The sequence below is a fragment of the Mesoplodon mirus genome, assembly GCF_964341445.2.
Source record: "Mesoplodon mirus genome assembly, chromosome: 14".
NCBI classification, from domain to species: Eukaryota; Metazoa; Chordata; class Mammalia; order Artiodactyla; family Ziphiidae; genus Mesoplodon; species Mesoplodon mirus.
Window position 1 is genome coordinate 70,968,586 of NC_138990.1, and position 22,279 is coordinate 70,990,864.

The 22,279-nt window shown below is 35.1% G+C and overlaps 1 protein-coding gene and 1 long non-coding RNA gene across 2 annotated transcripts in view; one reads left to right on the forward strand and one right to left on the reverse strand.

Annotated features, from left to right (window-relative positions):
• PNPT1 (polyribonucleotide nucleotidyltransferase 1) overlaps positions 1-21,169 on the reverse strand; it is a 39,021-nt gene extending 17,852 nt beyond the window's left edge. The window contains exons 1-13 of the mRNA XM_082641916.1: positions 20,872-21,169; positions 16,013-16,073; positions 15,337-15,411; positions 14,526-14,631; positions 13,600-13,649; positions 12,517-12,580; positions 12,368-12,415; positions 11,309-11,422; positions 8,373-8,559; positions 7,447-7,498; positions 7,016-7,073; positions 4,709-4,805; positions 4,159-4,261 (exon numbers count right to left, since the gene is read on the reverse strand). Of these exons, the coding sequence (XP_082498042.1) occupies positions 4,159-4,261; positions 4,709-4,805; positions 7,016-7,073; positions 7,447-7,498; positions 8,373-8,559; positions 11,309-11,422; positions 12,368-12,415; positions 12,517-12,580; positions 13,600-13,649; positions 14,526-14,631; positions 15,337-15,411; positions 16,013-16,073; positions 20,872-21,032 (1,176 nt within the window). The 5' untranslated portion in view covers positions 21,033-21,169. The remainder of the gene's footprint in view (positions 1-4,158; positions 4,262-4,708; positions 4,806-7,015; positions 7,074-7,446; positions 7,499-8,372; positions 8,560-11,308; positions 11,423-12,367; positions 12,416-12,516; positions 12,581-13,599; positions 13,650-14,525; positions 14,632-15,336; positions 15,412-16,012; positions 16,074-20,871) is intronic.
• The window catches only part of LOC309815244, a 209,443-nt gene that overhangs the window by 29,598 nt on the left and 157,566 nt on the right, over positions 1-22,279 (forward strand). The window lies entirely within an intron of this gene.

The window sequence follows — 22,279 nt, forward strand, 5'->3', positions numbered from 1 at the left end:
ACAGCAAAAATAAATAAATTAATTAATAAACTCCTACCCCCAACATCTTCTTTAAAAAAAAAAAATTCCTCAGGCTTTAATTTACTAACAACGAAGATGAAAACTAAAAACATTTGAAGAACCCACTTAGCTTTTAAAGAAATGAGATAAATACCTTCTATTCAAAGCTTGCCAAGGTACAGTAAACATTTATTCATTCCATAAACATTAGAAATTATATTACTTACACATTATAAATATTATGTGTAAATCTCAATAATCCAGAAGTCTAATATCACATAGACTACCTATGTAAAGCACTAGGGAGTGCTGAGGGAGGAGGACAGGAAGAGGAATATTTTAAAACCTGACCCTAAAGGAATCCTCAATAAAGGTTCAGCCAATAAAACTAACTGCTTAAAATTGGAAAAAAAAATAATAAGGTTAATCTAAGAAGACTGTACGGACATAACATAATCCAAAGACTCTACAACGTATCATTCACAACATCCAGGATACAACCTACAAAAAAAAAAACAACAAAAGGAAATGGGGCCCATTCTCAAGAGAAAAGAAAATGAATAGAGACTGACCCTGAGCTGATTCAGATGTTGGATTAACAGACAAGGATTTTCAATAGCTATCATAATTATATTCAAGGACATAAAAAAGAACCAACAGAAATTCTAGAACTGAAAAATAAATCATAATGGAAAGAAGATGGCAAGAGTCAGTGAACAGGAAGATGGATTAGAAGAAATTGCTCACTCTACAGAACAACGAGGGAGGGAAAAAAGAACATAGCCTCCAGGACCTGTGGGACAATATCAAAAGGACTAAATATATGTACTTGCAACCCCAGAATGAGAGAAAAGAGAGAATGAGATAGAAAAAAATATTTGAAGAAATTACAGCTGAAATTTCTCAAGTTTGATGAAAGATACAAATTTATAGGTTTAAAGCTCAAGAAACTCTTAGTAGGATAAATAAAAGAAAACCACACTTTTCATAGTCATACTGCTGAAACCAAAGACAGAAAATCTTGAAAGCACCCAGATGAAAACAAAAAATAACATACAGGGAACAATGATTTGAATGAGCCCTGATTTCTCATCAGAAAGAAAAGGAGAACAAAAAACAGTAGACCATTTCTTTAAGTTCTGAAAGAAAAAAGCATCCACCCAGAATCTATATTCTGGCAAAAGATTCTTTGTAAAAAGATAAAGACATTTTCAGGGGCCTCCCTGGTGGCGCAAGTGGTTGAGAGTCCGCCTGCCGATGCAGGGGATACGGGTTCGTGCCCCGGTCTGGGAGGATCCCATATGCCGCGGAGCGGCTGGGCCCGTGAGCCATGGCCGCTGGGCCTGCGCGTCCGGAGCCTGTGCTCCGCAACGGGGGAGGCCACAGCGGTGAGAGGCCCGCATACCGCAAAAAGAAAAAAAAAAAAAAAAAAAAAAAAAAAAAAAAAAGATAAAGACATTTTCAGATAAATGAAAAATAAGAATTTGTTATCAGAACATCCATAGGACAATACTAAATGAAATCTTGTCAGATTGAAGCGAAATAATACTAAATGGAAACTTGGACCTTCAGGAAGAAATAAAAAAGCATCAGAAATGGTAAATATGTGGGTCAATATAAAAGACTATCTTTTCCCTCTTCTTTAAGTATGTAACTGTTTAAAATAAAAGTTATAATGTTGCCTTGTGGAGTTATAACACATGTAGAAGTAACTCATAAGACAACTACAGCATAAAGGATGGAAGGAGGGGCAAATGGACCTAAGTGGTTGCAAACTTTATTCATTTTGTGTGAAGTGAAAAAAATTAACTGTAAACAGACTGTGAAAAGAATGTATACTGTATTCTCTGTAGTAACTAGTGTAAAATAACACAGAGGTATAGCTAAAAAGCAAACAGACAAGTTCAAATGGAGATCTAAAAAATATGCAATTAATCTAAAAAGGCAGAAAGAATAGAAAAACAAAAAACAGAGGGGCTAAACAAAAACAAATAATAAAATGACAGACTAAACTCAATAATTAAATTGAACATTAATGGACTAAACACTCTAGTTAAAAGACAAAGATTGTCAGAAGGGCTAACAAAAGTATACAAAATTTAATAGAGTTATTTTTTTTAAATTTTATTAAAAGCCATAAAAGAAAACCCAAATCAAAGGAGAGGTAGACTATCTTTATTGTAAAGACTGTGATTGAAATTGTAAAAATATCATTTTTTACTCATTCTGTAAATTAAGTGCAAAACCAATCTAAATCTTATTGGATAGAAAGATTTTTTTCAGAACTTGATATGATACTAAAATTTAGATGAAAGAACAAATGTAACAGAAGAGCTAAGACAATTTGGGGGGGAGGAAGAGAAGGAAGAATAAAAAGGGAGGATTTGCCCCTCAGATATTAAAATATATCCCAAAACTATAATAATTAAAACAGTTTGACACTGGCCCAGGTAACTCACAGAACAATGGAAGAGAGTATAGTTCAAACATGTATTTATAAACTTTGAATATGATACGGTAACATTACAAATCAATGGAAAAAATGAATTTTTAGTAAACAGTGTTGCAAAATTGGCTCACTCTGGAGGTTTCTACCTAATATCTTGTATAGGAATAAACTCCAAGATAGATTAATAGTCTAAATTTAATAGCTAAAACTAGAAAGTTAATAGAAGAAGTAGGTGCATAATTTTGTGACTTTGGGGTAAGGGAGGACTTCTTTAAGAAGACCTCAAAAGTAAAGATTTTGGGTTCACTGTAGACATATACAGGCATACCTCATTTTACTGCACTTCACTTTATTGTGTTTAACTTTTTAATTATTTGCAGATAATGCCTTTTTTACAAATTGAAGGTTTGTGGCAACCTTGTGTCAAGCAGGTCTATCAGCATCATTTTTCCAACAGCATTTGTTCATTTTGTGTCTTTGTGTCACATTGTGATAATTCTTGAAATTTTCAAAACCTCACCAGCAAAAAGATTATGACTTGCTGAAGGCTCAGATGATGGTTAGCATTTTTTAGCAATAAAGTATTTTTAAATTAAGGTTTGTCCATTGTTTTTTTAAGATGTAATGTTATTGCCCACTTAATAGACTACAGTGTAGTATAAAACATAAATTTTATATGCACTGGGAAATCAAAAAATTTGTGTGATTTGCTTTATTGTGATATTCACTTTATTGCAGTGGTTTGGAACTGAACTTGTAGTATCTCCAAGGTATGCTTATAGTTAGTAGGCTACCACAAGCAAAGTTAAAAGACATATGGCAAAGAGGGAGATGATACATACAAATTATGGTTACTGAAAAGGATTAATATTTAAAACACATAAGAACTCAGTGAAAAATGAAAGGAAAAAGACAGTAAACCATATTAAAAAAAGAAAAAAATTGATCAAAGGATATGAGCAGATAATTCACAAAAGAGCAAACCTTAACTAGGGCTACCACTCTGCTCAACTCTAGGGACACTCTCTGTGTGAAAAGAGTGCCCTGGAGGTATGCAGTCCCCCAGGGTATGGTTTATACAGTTATCATGTTAATTGGCTATCATATAAAGAGATGTTCATTCCTCGTCAGGAAACACAAATGAAAGCAATGACATACCACTTTGTACCCATTAGATGGGCAAACTTAGTGACTAACGTAATTAAAATAAAGCATAATACAATACATGAAACAATGCATACACATATATGTTAAATATAAGGGAATAGGTAAAGGAAAAGAATAGGACTAAGGTTCAGGCTAAATGGAGAAAAAAAGTGAGGGCCTGGCCATAGACCAACAATGCCAATATGTCATAAACTGAGGAGTATGAGTGACTTAATTTTGTGAACTTAAGATTAAAAGAAAAGTGTAATAAAAATACCAGATAATTCTAGAAAATGCAAACTAATTTACAGTGACAAAAGCAGATCAGTAGTTGCCTAAGGAAAGGGAGGGGAGCAGGAAGAAGAGACTATAGAAAGGCATGAGGAAACTCTTGGGGACGACTGATATGTTCATTATCTTGACTGTTAAACATTTTTAAAAAATCAAAGTACTCTGAATAGATAATATATTCCATATGCTAAAAACCTACATAATGTACTTCTATTAGAACTAATTAAGCAATCCTGTATTGGCAAATAATTGTAGCTTTTTACATATATTACCTGTGTTTGTCCCCTTTGAAATAATGATGATCCATGAAGAATTTTAAACATATCTACCTCACAATTTATATTCCTAAGTGAAGTCAAATCTCGACCATCACACCTACAGTAATAAAGGAAATAATTAAGTAAAGCAGTGTTGGAAGTCAGAAAAATCACACATTATCTTTTGAATCCTACCAGGAAGTTCTCAACTTGAACTGCATGTCACAATCGCCTGTAGAACTTTAAAAAAATAATATAGGTACCTGGGCCCCATCTTAAGTCCCACTGAATCAGAATTTCAGGGGTTGTGACCCATACACTTATATTGTTAAAAAGCTCTGCAGGTAATTCTAACACGCAGTCACAGCTGTGAAGCAATGCTCTATACGAGGCCCACAGAGAGACGAACACATCTACCCAATGCACACACTCTTCACAGGTATCCATTTATAAAATAAACATATAATTCTTTCCTGTTATTTGAAAAAAAAAGTCTCTTGCTTTGAGCAAGTTGCCACTTTTGAGGAAACTTGCCTTCAATCCCATCAAAAAAGGATATGTTTACCTTTTGTATTCATTCAAAATAATACTTCTAAAAACATCCTTTGCAGCAACATTGAAGGATTCTATTATTTCATAGGAATCAACTTCTGGAAATTTTTCTATAGAAGAAAAGACAAACCAAAACAAAGATTTTCTCTTTTTGGAAGATAAGATTTCTCTTAAGTTCACACTATCAAATAAATTAACTATGGCAGTAAGCCAAGGGAGTTGACTCTGAACATTTAGTCCTCAAAGTAGATAATTAAATGTTTTTAAGTAGGAGAGACACAAGTATTATACCTCAAATGCACTGTTAATGGGAACTTAGTTTGCTTTCTACCAGAACAATAGTGCTTTGAAATCAGCTATGACATTGTTATCTGACAAATCTAGCCAACCATATCATGAGAAGGTTTAACTGATTTTTTTTTTTTTTTTGGTACGTGGGCCTCTCACTGTTGTGGCCTCTCCTGTTGCGGAGCACAGGCTCCGGACGCGCATGCCCAGCGGCCATGGCTCACAGGGGCAGCCGCTCCGAGGCACGTGGGATCCTCCCAGACCGGGGCACGAACCTGCGTCCCCTACATCGGCAGGCGGACTCTCATCCACTGCGCCACCAGGGAAGCCCTTTAACTGATATTTTTAAGAGTAGTCTCCTTAACTGTTTTGCCTTAGGATCTTTTATCTTAGTCCACAAATAGAGGAATAATTTTTTTTTTAAATGTTACAAATCCCTACAGACTAGTTTTTAACATCAAGTTCTTTCATAACCCAGGTAATTTACATGTTTTTTTAAATGCCTTTAATCTTTATAGGAATTTATGAGGTAAATTCTATTACTATTATCCCCATTCTGCAGAAGAAAAAACAGGCCTAAAGAGGAGGAGTAAATTGCCTGAGATCACTCAGGTAGTAACTGACAGCTGTGACCTGAATACAGATTTGTCGGCCTAGGCTTATGCTTTTAAATGTTCAGCTACTTTATCTTACCAATTGATTTATGCCAAGTTTTAAGCACTGTTCTCTTAAGCAATTGGTTTATTAAATATAACTTTAAAGTAACCAGAACACAAGAAATGGCCACAGAGAGATATATTAAGAATTGCATCTTCATCAGGCAGGAATAACTTTAAATATTATATTTTAGTATGAATTTTTATGCTTTAACTGAGTTGCACTTGGAGAGGAAAATAATTAGTAACAAAACATTTAAAATATCCTATGAACCCAGAGGGTCATGAAGGTATTCTATTATGTATTAATACAAACACAAAATCACTTTTCTTTTTAAATAAGGCAACAGGTGTTATACAACTTCTCTCTCTCTTTTTTTTTTTATGATTAGCTCTTTTATTGTAAATTGTTTAAGAAATTATTTCCCAGGTCAAAGTTATAAAGATATTAACCTGTATTTTGTACTAAATGCTTCAAAGTTTTTTTTTATTCAAACAGAAAGTCACAAAAATTATAATCATCCTCATCAATTCACTCAGTCCCATGTAATTATTTTTTTTTCATCTTGATCTTTTGTTAGCACTTTTATGAATTCATCAGTTTTCCATTAGAGTTCTGAAAATGCTTATTCATTCAGTTCAACAACTTCTAATTCTTAATAGGATGAAATATAGTGAGAAAAGACCAAACTTTTTCAATGGCAATTACAGGTAATGGCCTTAATATCAAGGCTAGCAGCAGAATTTTTGTCTTAAAATAAGATACTCAGGTGAGAGAATATTTGTCTGTTAGCAGAAAAATTAATGAGAACTATATGTCATGCCTGGTACACATTCAGTTTGTGATCGATATTAAAACAATCAAATCCTTTGTTTAATAATTTTTAGAGAGCAAGATTCTCTAAAATCTAAATTTTACAATTCCACATGTTAATAATAACATCAGCTAACACTTACTGAACACTTGCTATGTGCCAGGCGCAGATGTAAATGACTTATTCATTCAATCCCCACAAACCATGTATTATTTGTATTGCAATTTTACAAATTAAGAACTCAAGAATTTTAAAGAACATCTTTTAGATTTTCATGACAGGATACAACGATACTCATTTTGGAGTATAAGAGTTTGATCCAGAAAAGGTCAGGAATACCTCACACATTCAGCATTTATTGGTGCCCACTCTATGTCAGGTGCAGTTCTTACCCATTAATAGAGGTCAATTTAACAGTAACCTTGGGATGTATCATTAAGTTTACCAAATATAAAACTAGGGAGTAATGAGAATAACCGATCTGTTCAAGGTCTCACAACTGAAACTTTAAAATCTATTATTTCCTTTGAATATTTTTTAAACTAAAAAAAAAAAAATTACCTTTTAGTTGTTCCTCTGTATCTAATCTAATCTTGTTAACGGCTTCATCTCTGGAAATCTAAAAGTTGAGGTTCAGTTATTATATTTAACATTTCTATTTTTTAAATTATTATACAATTAACGCATTGTAATAGTAATCAGATTTCTGTAATGGTAACATTCTTTAAAATATTGAAACTGGTTATTGATTTGTAGGGAATATTACCTGTTTAATTCATTTAAATGTATTTCCACACTTCCCTAAAAGTTTTCCCTAAAACTTCCTTCCCAACAAAAGGAGAATGGAGAAGCAAACAGCTAGGCTTTTATTTAGCTTTCTGCTTAGAGATTTTTCATGAAAATAGGACAAATATTCATAAACAAAACTGGGTAAGCTATGACAAAAAAGAATTCCCAGAACAATTATATAAACAAAATTCAGGTATACCTACTTTATCATGTTCATGATCTGTAAAAACTGCGTAGAGTTTTTCCATGGCGAGTCTATTTTAAGCACAAAATAAATGTCAGCATATTTGGAAACACTAGGCAGTGTCTATTATAAACAAAACTGAAATATTTAATAATAAGCTAAAATATTTAACATTTCATAAAGCATTAAAAATATGTATTTATTGCTCTATTAACACTGCTAATCTGTTTACTATTTATAATATGATACAAAACACAAATTTCTTTCTCCTCACATCAAGGGAATCACACACATGCCCTCCCTTCTTAATTGTTCAATTAATTTCACCTTAGATTTTTCTCTCTCTCCTGAGTCTCTCTCGTATGACCAGTTGCTTTTTTCTGTTCTACGTGTTTTGGCTGTTATTGCAGGCAACGCTTTTGTTGGGGACAGTGTATATAACTCTTTAATCTCTGAGTAATGGCTGTGAGACTCATACTAATGGAAATATTAACTTTTTCAGTTTATTTCAAATAAAGTGAAATAATTTTCTGGTCATTCATTCATAATTTACTGAGTGCTTATGTGCAGGCACTATTATAAGGACTGGGCATATAGTGGTGATTGTATTTCTTTTCAAGAACCTCAACAGTTTCCTTAGATATTCAAATATCTTATGCTTTATATACTCTTTTTCCTTGACACAGAGAGATATGAGGATGATCTGAATCTTCACCAGTAAACTCACTCTCCCCTTTCCTTTGAGATTCAAACTTAGGCCCTTCAAGAGGGATGTGGGTTTATCCTTTTTGAAGCATTAGATTGGTATTTATGGCAATGACTCTTAAAATAGAAGGGTGCTATTTAAGAAGTAATGTATGGACAATGCTTCCGTGAGAAGTTTTTTCTGAGAGGAAATTAAATCTGGTGACACCTTCATATTTTCTTTTGTACAGAAGTTCTTACTTATGAGCGTGTTTCACAATCTCTGGCAAAGGGACAAATAACTTCTGAGGTGTCCTCTTGGCAACACCAATTTCTTTTACCAACTGCTGGATGCCCTGAATTATTTGTTGTGTATATTTTACTCCCACTTTGATAGCATGGCAAAAGTCCTGCTGTAAAATATTCTCTGCAGAGGCTTCCAACATGACTAAAAAAAAAAGAAAAAAAAAAAGGACTGCCATTGAACCTTTTACCAATATAGCATTTTCAAATACCATGACATGACATAAATACTACAGATGAATTTTATTAATCCTTTTTGATTTCTTTCCTCAGAATCAGCATAATTCCAACATATAAACAGTAGTAAATGAACAAAGAAACCTTGATATTTGAAGTTAGGTTTATATTCTTCATAAATTTAATGAGAGATTTCTCATAAAAATGAAATGGAAAAGAAAATAAACTATGCACACAATTTTTTATAACAGCTTTGCTTTATAAGGTATAATTCAAATACCATAAAACTCCATCTTTTAATGTGTACAATTGCATCTTTTTTTAAAATGTATTTAAAATGAAATTTTACAATATCAGCACAATGGGTGGCCAATAAATGTTTCCTGTTTAACAATATTTGATGTGACCTCCCACTTAATTTGGTCATTGTCACATTGTCTAATTCTTGCACAGGTGGGGAAATCTTTGCAGTGATACTGTTTCAAGTAAGCCAACTAGAGAACCCTAGCTACTACCATAAAAAGGTTGTTTTTATACTTCTGTAATAGTAAAACTCCTGTGTAAAGCAGGAAAGCTCCAAAGTAAGGCTTCTAGCATGGTATCTAGCTAAAATCTATTCAGCTTTGGCTTTAGTTTCTACAAGGCTGAATAGACTCCTGCCAACTTGTGTGATATGACTTGGACCCAATATTAACTTTAACACATGAACATGGGGTCAAATGTGTATTTGGTATACCTTGACAAAAGTACAGAGTACTGGCTGAGTATCTTCATGAAAATAGTGATGCGGAAGTCATAAAATGGATGCTGGTAACTTCTGAAACCAGTCTCCTTACAGGTTGGTTCTGAATCACGTTCAGCCTCCTTATAATTACTCAAGACTACCCTGTGACGGTTTAAGCAGTTTCTGGTTTCATTCTTCCATCTAGAGAGGAACGGGTGAGAAGAGCCAGCTGGAAGGCTGCCTATCAGGTTTCTGTGGCATGCCACAGATACAGTAAAGATCCTTAGTTCATTCCTCCAATATCTATTTAAAATTAGAGGGGTTCAAATTCTAAGGCAGATAGAGGCTATATGACCATTTAGAAGCAAGTTTATTTTGTGTCTTAATGGTAATAGCAGGTATTAACTGTTTGCTTACTAGGTACTAGGTACTATGCCGGGTACTTTACAAACCTTGATTCTAATCATAATGGCCCTGTAAAGAAGCCAAATCGATTTACTAATTGGAATTAAATGAACATTGTAACTTTCAGCAAAAAAAATTTCAGATGGAGACCAAGTGAACTTCAAATAGTAAACCAATACTCTGCTCAAGGCTGTTTCTGAGATGCTCAAGTATGATGTAGGGGTCATTCATTATTCAGAGCCTCCCCATATCTTTGGAATCCTCTCTGTATTTCAATAGTTCCACACCTTCTCAAGGTAGAATCCAAAAACCATTTCCTTGCCTCCCTTGTAGTCATGGATGCAGATGTGTCACACTTCTGTCCAATAAGATGTAAGTGGAAACTGCTATGTGGGGACTTCTGGGAAAGTTCTTTAAAAGGGAGGCTGACTTACTCAGAGGGCACACTCGTTTTTCTATTCCCCTTTTTCTTTTTTCTTCCTCCTGCCTGTAAGTTAGAAAAGTTGGCCAGAGCTCTGGTAGCCTGTTCATAAGTATGAAGATGTGGGCCACACCCTGAGGATAGCAGAGTAGAAAGCTAAGAAGAATCCAGATTTCTTAAGACATTATGGAGCTGCTGTAATTGTCCTGGACTTATTACCTCTGAATTTTTGTTACTTGAGAGAAAAATAAGTTCCTGTCTTGTTTAAGCCTTGTTATTTAGTTTAACCACACAATCCCTAACTAACATGTAGACAAGCAGTTTGTAGACAGACAAGCAGTTGTGTAGACAATACACAACTCCTGTTTCATGTGTTTTGTCTATCATATATATTGATAGTACCTAATTCTAACTTATTACTAACACTCCAAAAGAAGAAGCTGGAAGTGAGGTGTTTCACACATTAATTGTACAAAAAAAGAACTAAAAGTTTAATAGTTTACGTTTCATCAAAATGTTCCCACATTAGAAGATCTATTGTCAAAAAGTTCCAGACATCAAATGTCACATAGTAGAATAAACTGCTAAGAGACCTTAATTAATTTGTCCATGGTTAACTGCGGCAGATGCTGGGTTTCAAACCCAGGTCATTTGGACTGTTAAAGCCCATTCTTCTTCAACAGAACCATCCCCTGATTTTCATTCATGCAATTATGACATTTTAGTTAGAAGGAGTGAAGGTGGCCCATGGTCAGAGCATTTCTTCTACTTTATTACTAGTTTTCCACCTACTGGAAATATGATACCTCTTTCTCAGAGGACAACAGACTTAGAATGACTGCATTAGCTAAATTAACATATTTAAATGAATGAAACAATTAATTTACTACCACAGTTGGAACTTCAAATTTTAGACTAGCTTATCTGTCTAAAAATAATTACTAGAATTATCTTGATAACGATTCAATTAGAGTGGTATAACAGTCCATAATTCTAGGTATTGTTTGATATGAATCAAGAGCGCTAACAAAATAGGGCAGCAATAAAACAAAAATCTTCATGGCTAATTAACAAAGCGCACATACAAAAAAAGAGTTTAAATACATTTTTAAGAAGCCAGAACTTGTAAGTAAAATCCAGAATAAATCTACCACTTAAACTACTTACCAATCTGACTTTTAGGTGCTCCAGTAACCACTAAATTTAAAGTACTGGAAGACATTTCTTTTCGTGTTGGGTTAACAACACATTCTCCATCAATCATTCCTATTCGTACTGCCCCTAAAACATATTAAAATATTGGCAACTGTTTAATAAAAACTCAAGTTTTCAAGACATCCTAGTGACAGCTTCAATCCCTGTCTTCAATTGTGAACACAGTAAAATCCATATTTCTATCATGGTATTTAGGGCCCACAGATTATACTACCTCACCCTACCTCCGGCCTTACTGGAACACTCAGTTGCTCAAGTACACCATTTCTTCTACATCTCTGTGATTATGCTCATGTTTTTCTCCTGGTCTAGAATGTACTTTCTCTAAGGCAAGTGCTTACAATCTGATCCTACTAAGGTTCAGCTTAAATGTCGATAACTCTGAGGAGCTCTCCTTGACAACCTGACCTCACAAGACTAAACCCGCCCTTCTCTATCATTTTCTTAGCACTCTGACTACATTTTTATAATATTGTTTGTAAATATCAATAATTATTTGTCTGTTTCACTTATGCTGAAACCAAGAACTGTCTCATTCATCTTGTACTGCTGATGCCTAGTCTGCCTTAGTTCCTTCAGTGCTTAGCTAAGTATCTGGCATTTAGGACACTCAATAATTATTTACTTGATGAATCATTTGTATATTGCATGATTATAACTTATAAGAGCTGTAAGTTACAAACACGTTTGTATTATCCTGAAAGAGTATGTACTCTGACAATTTCCCAGTCCAAAAAAAGAGAAAGTCCTCTAACAGAAGAGGCAACAAAGAAGTCACAGTATCTAAAAACATAAAATAGTCTTTAACACCATAATATACTGCTATAAGAAACAAAACCCAAAGCAAAGAAAAAAATGTCTCAAAATGCTGAAAGGACTCTTCTTAGAATGTCATTTAATTCAACTCCCTAAGAAATAATAATTCAGAGCCAATAAATTTATGCCCTTCCTATAGCATGCTTACTTTTATTTCTTGAAAAAAATGTTTCTTATTTTCAGATCCTAACTTACCAATAGGTCCATTCCAAGGAATATCCGATAATGAGAGGGCTACAGAAGCTTTAAGGAAAAAGGAAAAAAATAAGAGCTGAAATAAAAATATTTCATCGCTTAAAAAAAAAAACAACAGTAATAATTTTAATCTTTATTTTTATACTTACCACCATTAATTGCTAGGACATCAGGTTCATTAACACCATCTACTGCTAACAGATTGCAAAGGATCTGGTGCAAGGGAAAAAATTCAAAGCACTTAAAAAAAAATCTACTTGATTTGGGAGGATTATCATTTCGATTAACATCTTGTCCTAAAATATAGGAGCACTATATGGTTAAAAGCAGGGCCTTTGTAGTCAAACCCCTTAATTCTGGTTATCATTTAACTACATGCTTGACCATTGACAAATTACTTAAATTAAGCCTCAAAAGTTTCCTTATCTTTAAAAGGGAAAAATAACAGCATCTTCCTAAACAGTTCTTAGGAAAATTATAGGAAATATTGTGCATAAAGCATTTATAATACTGAGCATGTTGAAAGTATTCAGTAAATGTTAGCTATGTTAGTAAATGTTACATAAAAATATTGTTGTCTTATGTTTGCTAAGCATAGACAAATAAATTACACTGTAATAATATGCCTATTTCATGTACTTAGGAAAATAACTTCTTGAGGCGGTGACATCCTTGCAAAGGGATATTTGCAAGGCATATTTATTTTTCTCAAATACATAAAATAGTTACTTAATTAAAGTATATGGGTCATTATTCTGAAAGAAAGTAATATTCAGAAAAGTATTAAAATATAAGAAAGTAGAAGTTTAGAGGACCTAGTGATAAAAATAGGTAATAAAGATTAGTTGTGTCAACTGTCCTAGTCGGTTACTAATATGACCTTCAAGGCCCAGCCTGAACTGTCCCCACCCACCTCAATCACTCTAACCTTTCTTCAGATTTACCAAATTCTTTCCTGCCTTAGGGCTTCTGTGCTTCCCACTCCATCTTCCTACACTCCTACATTGGCTAATTCCTACTCATAATTCAGGTATCAGCTCAAATTGACACCAAATAAATGTTAGCTTTTAAAAATTATTGTTTTTTAAAAAACTTAATGTAAAATGTAGCAGGATCACCAAAAATTCTTATTTTGTACTGTTTATAATGTTTAGCCTAGGAAGTATTAAATAGAGATTCATTAAGTCATTTTTGATTGACCTGGAAACAAATAAAACTAAAACAGAACCTACCTGTGTATCATAAAAGTAGCCTGCTGGAAAGAGAGGTCTAATTGAACGATCTGCCAAAAGCAAAAAAAGAAAAGACATTAAATAGTTACTGACAGAAGTTGCTTCACAGTTTAAAACTTTTCCCTCATTAAACAAGCTAAAAAATAATATAACTAGCCATTCAATAAAACAAAACAATAATAACAAAAACAAAACCCTTGGACTAATTTACTGACAGGGTCACAGATAAATGTTAATATACATCATGCCCTAAAGATGAAAAACTAGCAGGGCAAGAGCACCCAAGTGTAAAATTGGGGAGCAGCTTTTCATTCTGGTTCCACAGGCATCAGAATTCATTGCTTATGTGTTATTTATTTATATAAGCAGAGGAAAGAGACTTAACCAACAGTAGACCAAAAGAAAATCCTTCCTTTACTTTCTGTGTCTGATGAATGCATATAAATATAAAGTAGAAATTTGGGGTAGAAGAGCTATAGACTACAAATGATCCACAATATTTAAGGCCGTCGAAGATTTGAAAGGTTATAAACATATTTCAGTAGTTGACGAATATAATGCTTTCAGGAATTACCATGAACATAAAAATGGAAAATACTCAGGATAGGTTCAACAGAGTAGAGGTGTGGGCCACAGAATTTACATGATTAATAGAGATTCATTCATTTGGTCAACAAATATTTATTGAATGCCTATTTTGTGCTGGGCAGTATGCCAGGTATAGGGGACTCAGTATTAAACAAACAAAAAGTTTTTTCTCTCATGGAGCCCACATTTGAGTGAGGGGATACAGAAAGTAAATAATCTTAGGCAGTGTTAATATAGTGAAAGAAAATTTAAGAGATACTGTAGAATACAGATGGAAGAAAAGAGATACTAACACAGGCTTATCAGAGAGGGTTAATGCCTCTATCTTAATATCTTACCTATTACTCGACTTGTAAGAATTTCTTTATCAGAAGATCCAATCTCTCTTCTAAGATAGTTTGTGGGAATTCTACCTGCTGCAGCAGCCTTCTGTCTATAGTCAACCTGAAGTAGCAATGAAAAAAATACAGTTCATTCGACTGCTTTTTGTAGTAGCAAACTATTCCCCAGGAATTACTATATAGATACAATTCTCCTGAGGTTGCAACAGCATATTACAGACTAAGAGTGGAGAATATTTTGTTTACTTTTAGTGTTTTGTATCTCTTAGGGAAAGAAGAGCTGATAGAAATGTTTCAGCAAATGGATTTTTAAAAAGCCTTCCACTTAGTCAGGTGACTGTGTAGCCTCCCTACTTCCCACAGTAGCTTATCCTGGTCAAGTTCAACATTGCCTTTTTTGTTTTACCTCTCTTAGATATAACTGCATTCCCCTTTTCATAATAAAAGAAGCCATAAAATACTGATGAGCTCTTTACTCTTCACCAAACATATACTTGCAGACTCATACTAAAGGGAAATTTATGAAAGCAATGAATTCATTGCTTATTAAACATCAAAATACTTGTGCACTTCCACTGTTTTTATCAACTTAATGAACTTGGACCTTGTAAAGTATGCTTACCACTAATATGAGAATTGGTTATGAAGCAATCAGTTTAAATTCTTTTAATGACTCAATATCAAACAATTAAGGAAAATCCTCTATTGTGCAAAGTTTACACTTTGTACTCAATAGACAATGGATGAAAATACTACAAATTCTATATTTCTGCTATATTACAGTTCAGAAAAATCAGCAAATACTTACCACCAAAGGCATGAACTGGGAAGGTGAAGGTTTTGTTTTACTGACCGCTGTGACCATCACTGCAGTGTCACCTGACTTAGTTAAACATAAACAACAACACTGGTAAATTCATTTAAAATCAGATATTAACATATAAGCAGTGAATGACTGAATCCTCCCTCAGTTAAATGAAGGGAAGACAAATGTTATTCCATGACACAATGACTATGAAAATAATTATTCGCAAGTAGTCCAATCTTAATCCCTTCTGCATGATCATGATCTGTATTAGAATAGTCACTAAGTTTTTCAAAAGCAACAGAACTAAAGGGGAAAGGCTCACTGATAGCTTAGTCACATCCAATCATATTTTCTACTTATTAGGAAATTTAGACTATAAAGAAAAATTTCCCAAGTATTACTATTGAAGAAACCTGTAAAATTACTTTCTCTAGAAAAGCATTACAGAATTTACAAGAATAAAACAGAACCCCAAGTTTGGAAGAGATCTTAAAGTTCATTTAATATACCTAGTCCTCTGACTCCCTGGTTGTCTGGAATGGTTCTGACACTAGAAATGGTCTGAATTAATTTCCAATACCAAAATTCTACGAAGTTACATGATGTTGTAAAGATATTCAGTACCAGTCTTGATAGCCATTTTTAAGATGAAAATTTAACAACTTGAACTTTTTACCTGTACTATAGCAGAGCCATCTGCAAATCTGGCCAGTTTTCCAGAGGATATTTCTAATTTTCTGTTTAAAATAAAAATTCAATACAAAAGGACTTAGGTCATCAGTACAATTCCCAGCTTAGTATAAAGCAATTAAAGATTCTAATAGAAGAACTAATGGTTGCCAAGCCTCACAGGCCCCCAACCAGCAAAAAACAAACTAAAAAGGGATAGAGTTCACTATCATTATTGAAGATACAGGGGAATTTAAGAGCTGCTTTAGGAAAAACATAGAAACCAAGGCACAGGGTAATCTGAATGACACAGTATTTCTGGGGTGCAAAAGCTTTCTTCTTCTTTTTTTTAAAATAATTTTTATTGGAGTATAGTTGCATTACAATGTTGTGTTAGTTTCTGCTGTACAGCAAAGTGAATCAGCTAAACGTATACATATACCCCCAGAGGCTGTCTTCTTAAGTGTTTTTCCCATTTACCACCTTAGTCTCTTGTTTTACCACCCTCGCCTTGTTGATTAAAGTAGCCTTTTACCACACAAACTGGATCATTTCTCTCCTTAAATCCTTTAAAATTTCCCTCATTGCTTTCCAAATATAAACTCCAAGATTGACTGCAGACACCTTCATTTTCTACAACGGCGCCAAAGATAAGTCAATGGGGGAAAGAAACAGTCTTTTCAACCAATGGTGCTGGGACAATTGGATATCCATATGCAAAAAAGTTAATACAGTTGGACCCTTCCCTTGTATTATAAATAAAAATTAACTCAAAATGGATTATTGACTTAAATGTAAAAGTTAAAACTATAAAACTCTAAGGAAAAAACATAGGAATAAATCTTCATAAATTTGGGTTAGACAATGTCTTCTTATAGATGACATCAAAAGCACAAGTAACAAAAGGAAAAAAATAGATAAATCTGACTTCATCAAAATTAAAAACTTTCATGCTTCAAAGAATATTATCAAGAAAGTGAAAGAAAACCTACAGAATAGGAGAAATTATTTTGAAATCATATACCTGATAAGGGACTTGTATCTAGAATATGTAAAGAATTCTTACAACTTAACAATAAAAAGAAACCCAGTTTTAAAAACTGTCAAAAGGATTTGAACAGATGTCTCTTCAAGGAAGATCAACAAATGGCCAACAAATAATGAAAATATGCTCACCATTATTAGCCACTAGGCAAATGCAAATCAAAACCACAATGAGATACTGTTCACATCTATTAGGATGTTATATGTTGATAACGATGTGGAGAAATTGGAACTCTCATACACTGCTGATTGAAATGTAAAATGGTGCATCTGCTTTGGGAAATAATCTGGCAATTCCACAAAAGGTTAACAAAGAAGTACTATATGACCCAGCGATTCTACTCCTGTACATATCCAAGAGAAATGAAAACATATGTCCATGTAAAAATCTGCACATGAACTTTCACAGCAGCATTATTAATAACAGCTCCCCAATGGAAACAACCCAGATGTCTGCCAACTGACAAACGAGTGTATCAAGGAAGAGAGTACGGATACTGACAAGGATGAGCCAAGGAGTGGACTATCCCCACCCTGGCCCTCCCAATTGTATCAAAGCCCTTGTATAAGCCCTCCCAATTGTATCCCAATTGTATTGTATAAGCCCTCCCAATGGTATCAAAAACCAGGAGAGAAGTGGAGCCAGGGAAGCACTGCTAAAACCTTCTAATGCTAATATACAGCATGGGTTTGAACTGTAAGGGTCCACTTATGCATGGATTTTTTTTTTTAGAAAACACAGTCTTCGGTTGGTTGAATCATCTGATGCAGAACTATGAATAGGGAGGCCTGACTATGGGACTTGAGCATCCTTGGATTTTGGTATCCACGGTGGGTCCTGGAACCAATTCCACACAGATACTGAGGGACGACTGTATTTGCAATGGGGACTGAATGAGTTGGTGAGAGATGTTAAATGTTGAACCATGTGAGTGAATACCTAATCAAAAAATACTTTTGAAAAAAATAAATAATAAAAGGGATAAGATGAGCAGGGAGATCCTAATGTTGGGCAGAAGAGTGGGAGGAGGTAGCTTAGGAAGATGGAAGGGAAAAGAGGAGCCATCTGCCACAGGAAGTGGAACTCCAGGGAGAGAGATATGCTTAAAGAACATTTTTAGAAACACTTGCAAAATGGTATGGAATGTAACCACCTTACTCCAACTTCCACCAAGAAAAATTCAGTCGTATTGATACAAAACTCACCCCACCCCCCCACCCCTGCAAACAAAACAAAACAAAACACCCACCTTTAAGATTTGGCCTTGCTTTGTTGCTAACTCACATTTCATCTTTTCATTCCATCCACAGTAAGTTATTTGTAGTTACTCAATGCACTCTCTCACTTCTCTGCAATTGCGCTTGCCACTTTCTCTGCTACCTTCTCCTTGCCTTTCAGGATTCACCTTGAACAGTAAGCTTTAGGGTGTGATAAACATCCCTCAGTGCTCCTTCAGCACCCTGTTCATACCTAATACCTTTCCCACACTGATTTTCTCAGCACTGAACCTCTGTTTATCTTACTTCCTCATCAGACTATCTCTATTGCCTTGTAACTCAATATCGTAGATGCTCAAAAATAACTTGTTGAAATGAAAATTAAAGTTATCCCAAAGGTTACTATAAGTATTAAATACATTTACCACAATAGTATACAACCTCCTAGGGCACTGTAAAGAATACATATAACAAGTATAAAGTATGTGGTACATAGTAATCACCCAAAAAGTTTGCTGCAAACAACAAACTTATGACAAAGAAAATATTTGATTTACCCAGCAGGTATGATATTTATGAATCTCACTGTTACAACACACGACGCAGGTTTAAAAAGAGGTTACAAAAGAGGTCCAGGTTGACTAATAAATGGAAGATTCAAAGTAGATTATTGATGAAAAATTTGGAAGGCAGAGGCTAATCTTGTTGCTTTGAGTCCCTCATGCCTAACAAATAGGAAATGTCTGTTGAGTGAAATGTTCTGGGGCATTTCTTCAGAGAAGAATAAATGTTCAGTCCTTGAAGAATGGAAGAGATATCTTTTCCCTCAAAAAATCAAAATCAAGGAATGCCAGAGGTGGAAAGACCTTAGAGATCATCTAGTCTAGAGGTCAGCAAACTACAGCATGTTTCTTTTTTTTTTTTTTTGTATTTTATTTTATTATTATTTTTTTATAACAAATTTAATCAGTTATACATATACATATGTTCCCATATCCCCTCTCTTTTGCGTCTCCCTCCCACCCTCCCTATCCCACCCTCCCTATCCCACCCCTCCAGGCGGTCACAAAGCACCAAGCTGATCTCCCTGTGCTATGCGGCTGCTTCCCACTAGCGATATATCTACCTTACGTTTGGTACTGTATATAAGTCCATGCCACTCTTTCACTTTGTCACAGCTTACCCTTCCCCCTCCCCATATCCTCAAGTCCATTCTCTAGTAGGTCTGTGTCTTTATTCCTGTCTTACCCCTATGTTCTTAATGACATTTTTTTCTTAAATTCCATATATATGTGTCAGCATACAGTATTTGTCTTTCTCTTTCTGACTTACTTCACTCTGTATGACAGACTCTAGGTCCATCCACCTCATTACAAATAGCTCAATTTCATTTCTTTTTATGGCTGAGTAATATTCCATTGTATATATGTGCCACATCTTCTTTACACATTCATCCGATGATGGACACTTAGGTTGTTTCCATCTCCGGGCTATTGTAAATAGGGCTGCTATGAACATTTTGGTGCATGTCTCTTTTTGAATTATGGTTTTCTCAGGGTACATGCCCAGTAGTGGGATTGTACAGCATGTTTCTTTACAGCCTTTCACCTAAGACTGTTTCTTACATTTTTAGACGGTTTGTAAACACACATGAATATGTGACACAGTATGCAGCCCACAAAGCCTAAAATATTTACTATCTAGCCTCTTACAGAAAAAGTTTGCTGAATCTTTATCTAATTCAGTCTCTTCACTTGGGGGGCAGAGAGGGGAGGCTGGGGGGACCTGACTTAGTGAAGTAACTTGTTCAAAGATCATTCAGTAACTTAGGGAGGAAGTCTTGGATTCAAAGCCAAATTTTCTGGCTTTAGTATGAACTAGGATCAAAGTTTTTTTAAAAGTACATGTGAAAGGTGTAGATATATAAAGTAAGCATTAGCCGTTTCATTTATTCTAAAAATGAATCCGGTAGTTTTTAAAAAGTGATTTTAGACATGAATTCTGACAAACAGACCCCTAAAGAGAGTAACGGTTTGAAAAACAAGTTCAAAATCCACCTAGCCTCATAGTACTAGCTTTGGTTGACTCTGAGAAAGCTACCTAACCTTCTCTGAGCCTCTGTTGTTTTAATACATTTACTACAGGCTTAAACATGAGAGTATCATATAACCGGCGTTCAATAAACTGACCTTGCCCTTCCCTTCCTACCCAGGGTCATACAGGCCAAGCTTTTTAGGCAGTAAACTGAATTGGATGACGTAAGTATCAATTATCAACGCATTATCTTTTCATTTCATAGCCCAGGAGTCCCCGAAAATAAAGGGAACGGAAATCAGGTGGACAGACTCAGCTGGGGAAAAGAAGCCCGGAGCGGGGCAGAAGGGAGGAACAAGAAGCAAAGGGCACGAGGCTGAGACAGCGCGAGAAGGAGGGTGCCAAGAGACAGACTCAAAATCCGGAAAGGGAAATTTGGAATTTAGGTTTGGGATAAAGAGGGGGAAAGAGACCTGGCGTGTCGGATTCGTACTCTAGGAGGTGAAATGTACTCGGGCTGGCCTGTCATGACGCCTTGTGAAAGAATAGAGAACGCACACCGTTCCTTACCTGCTGCCTAGGTCCACGGCCACGGTTCGCGACCCCGCGCCACCCCCTAGTGCTCGCACCTGCAACTGGGTGAGTGTCCGACCCAGCCCTGGCAGACGGAGGGGACCATGGCCCAGTGGCCGGAGCCGGAGGCACAAGCAGCAAGGTCTGCAGGCCGCCATGACACCCGGCAAGCGCTCAGCCCGGGCTGCGCCCTGATTGGCTTACTCAGCAGGTAGTGGGCGGAGCCTAATGCAGTTTCGTTTCCGCGGTGTAGTGGGGAACGCCGGGGAAGCGGGTACCCGGCCGCTTTCTACGAAACCTAGAGAGGGCCAAACCTATCTGAACGCGATTGTGACTTAAGCAGTCCTTTCAGTATTAGCCAATGAGCAACAATTAGAAAAATAATGTGGGCTTTTTGGTTGTTTTTTGTTTTGCTATCGTAGTTTAAAAGAAAGTCCTAGAATAATGTAAGTGTTTAATAAGTAAATATAGTAGTAATAGAAGTAATCAGAAAACACATTATTTTTTGACTTATGGGAGCTGAGAATTAGGAGAATTTGCGTAGTGGGCCATGGAAAGAGATCTTTCTCTCTCCCCTCCTCCTCCCTGGCTTTTATTTTATAAATTCAAGCAACAAATATATTACTACGAAGGTTTGCGTTAATTTATTTCTAGTAAGTTAATTTCACTTCTTGTTGACCTATATCATTTTATATATCTTTATGATCATTTTGGGTTCATTTTCCTTTCCATTGATGATATTTAGCAGTTTATTCCTCTGCCTGTTTTGGTCAAGTGTTAATACTTTCTAAACCAACTCTTAAATGCAAAGTGCTTGCTATTTAAAAAAAATGTTTTGGAAAATGAAAAAAGTTTTTGGAATTTGAATTTGATCCATTTCTAGGGGGTGGATAAATTTCTCCCACCCCTCTTAATCTGCCTGTTGGAAAATCTTTACGTGGTTTCTGGAATGAACCAAATGATCATTTTTCTACTATGAGGGTCATATTACTCTTTTAAGTTCATAATCCCATCCCCCCCAAAGAAATCCAAACAAAATCCAATGCACATTCAAGCAGAGTTTTAAGAACAAAAAGTGTTAACTCCAGACAGACAAATTATAATATTTGGTGGCAAAGCAGCTCCCTTATACCTTGCTCTCAAGAGCTATTATCACTGATTTGGAATTTCCATGCCAATAGAAGGGATTACTGTTAACTCTATTTATAGGTATTTAGTGTTAAAGTAGTTTTTGCCTCTTCCTCTACCTTTGACTTTACCTTGTTGCCAGTGTTTCCAAGACCATTCCATTGAGACCTGTTATAAGGACAAATCTATGAGAATCTACCTGCCACAATTCAACATGATTTTAGATTTATAAAATAAGAATACTAAATCACCTTTTGGTAGAGTACCTAAGTACTAT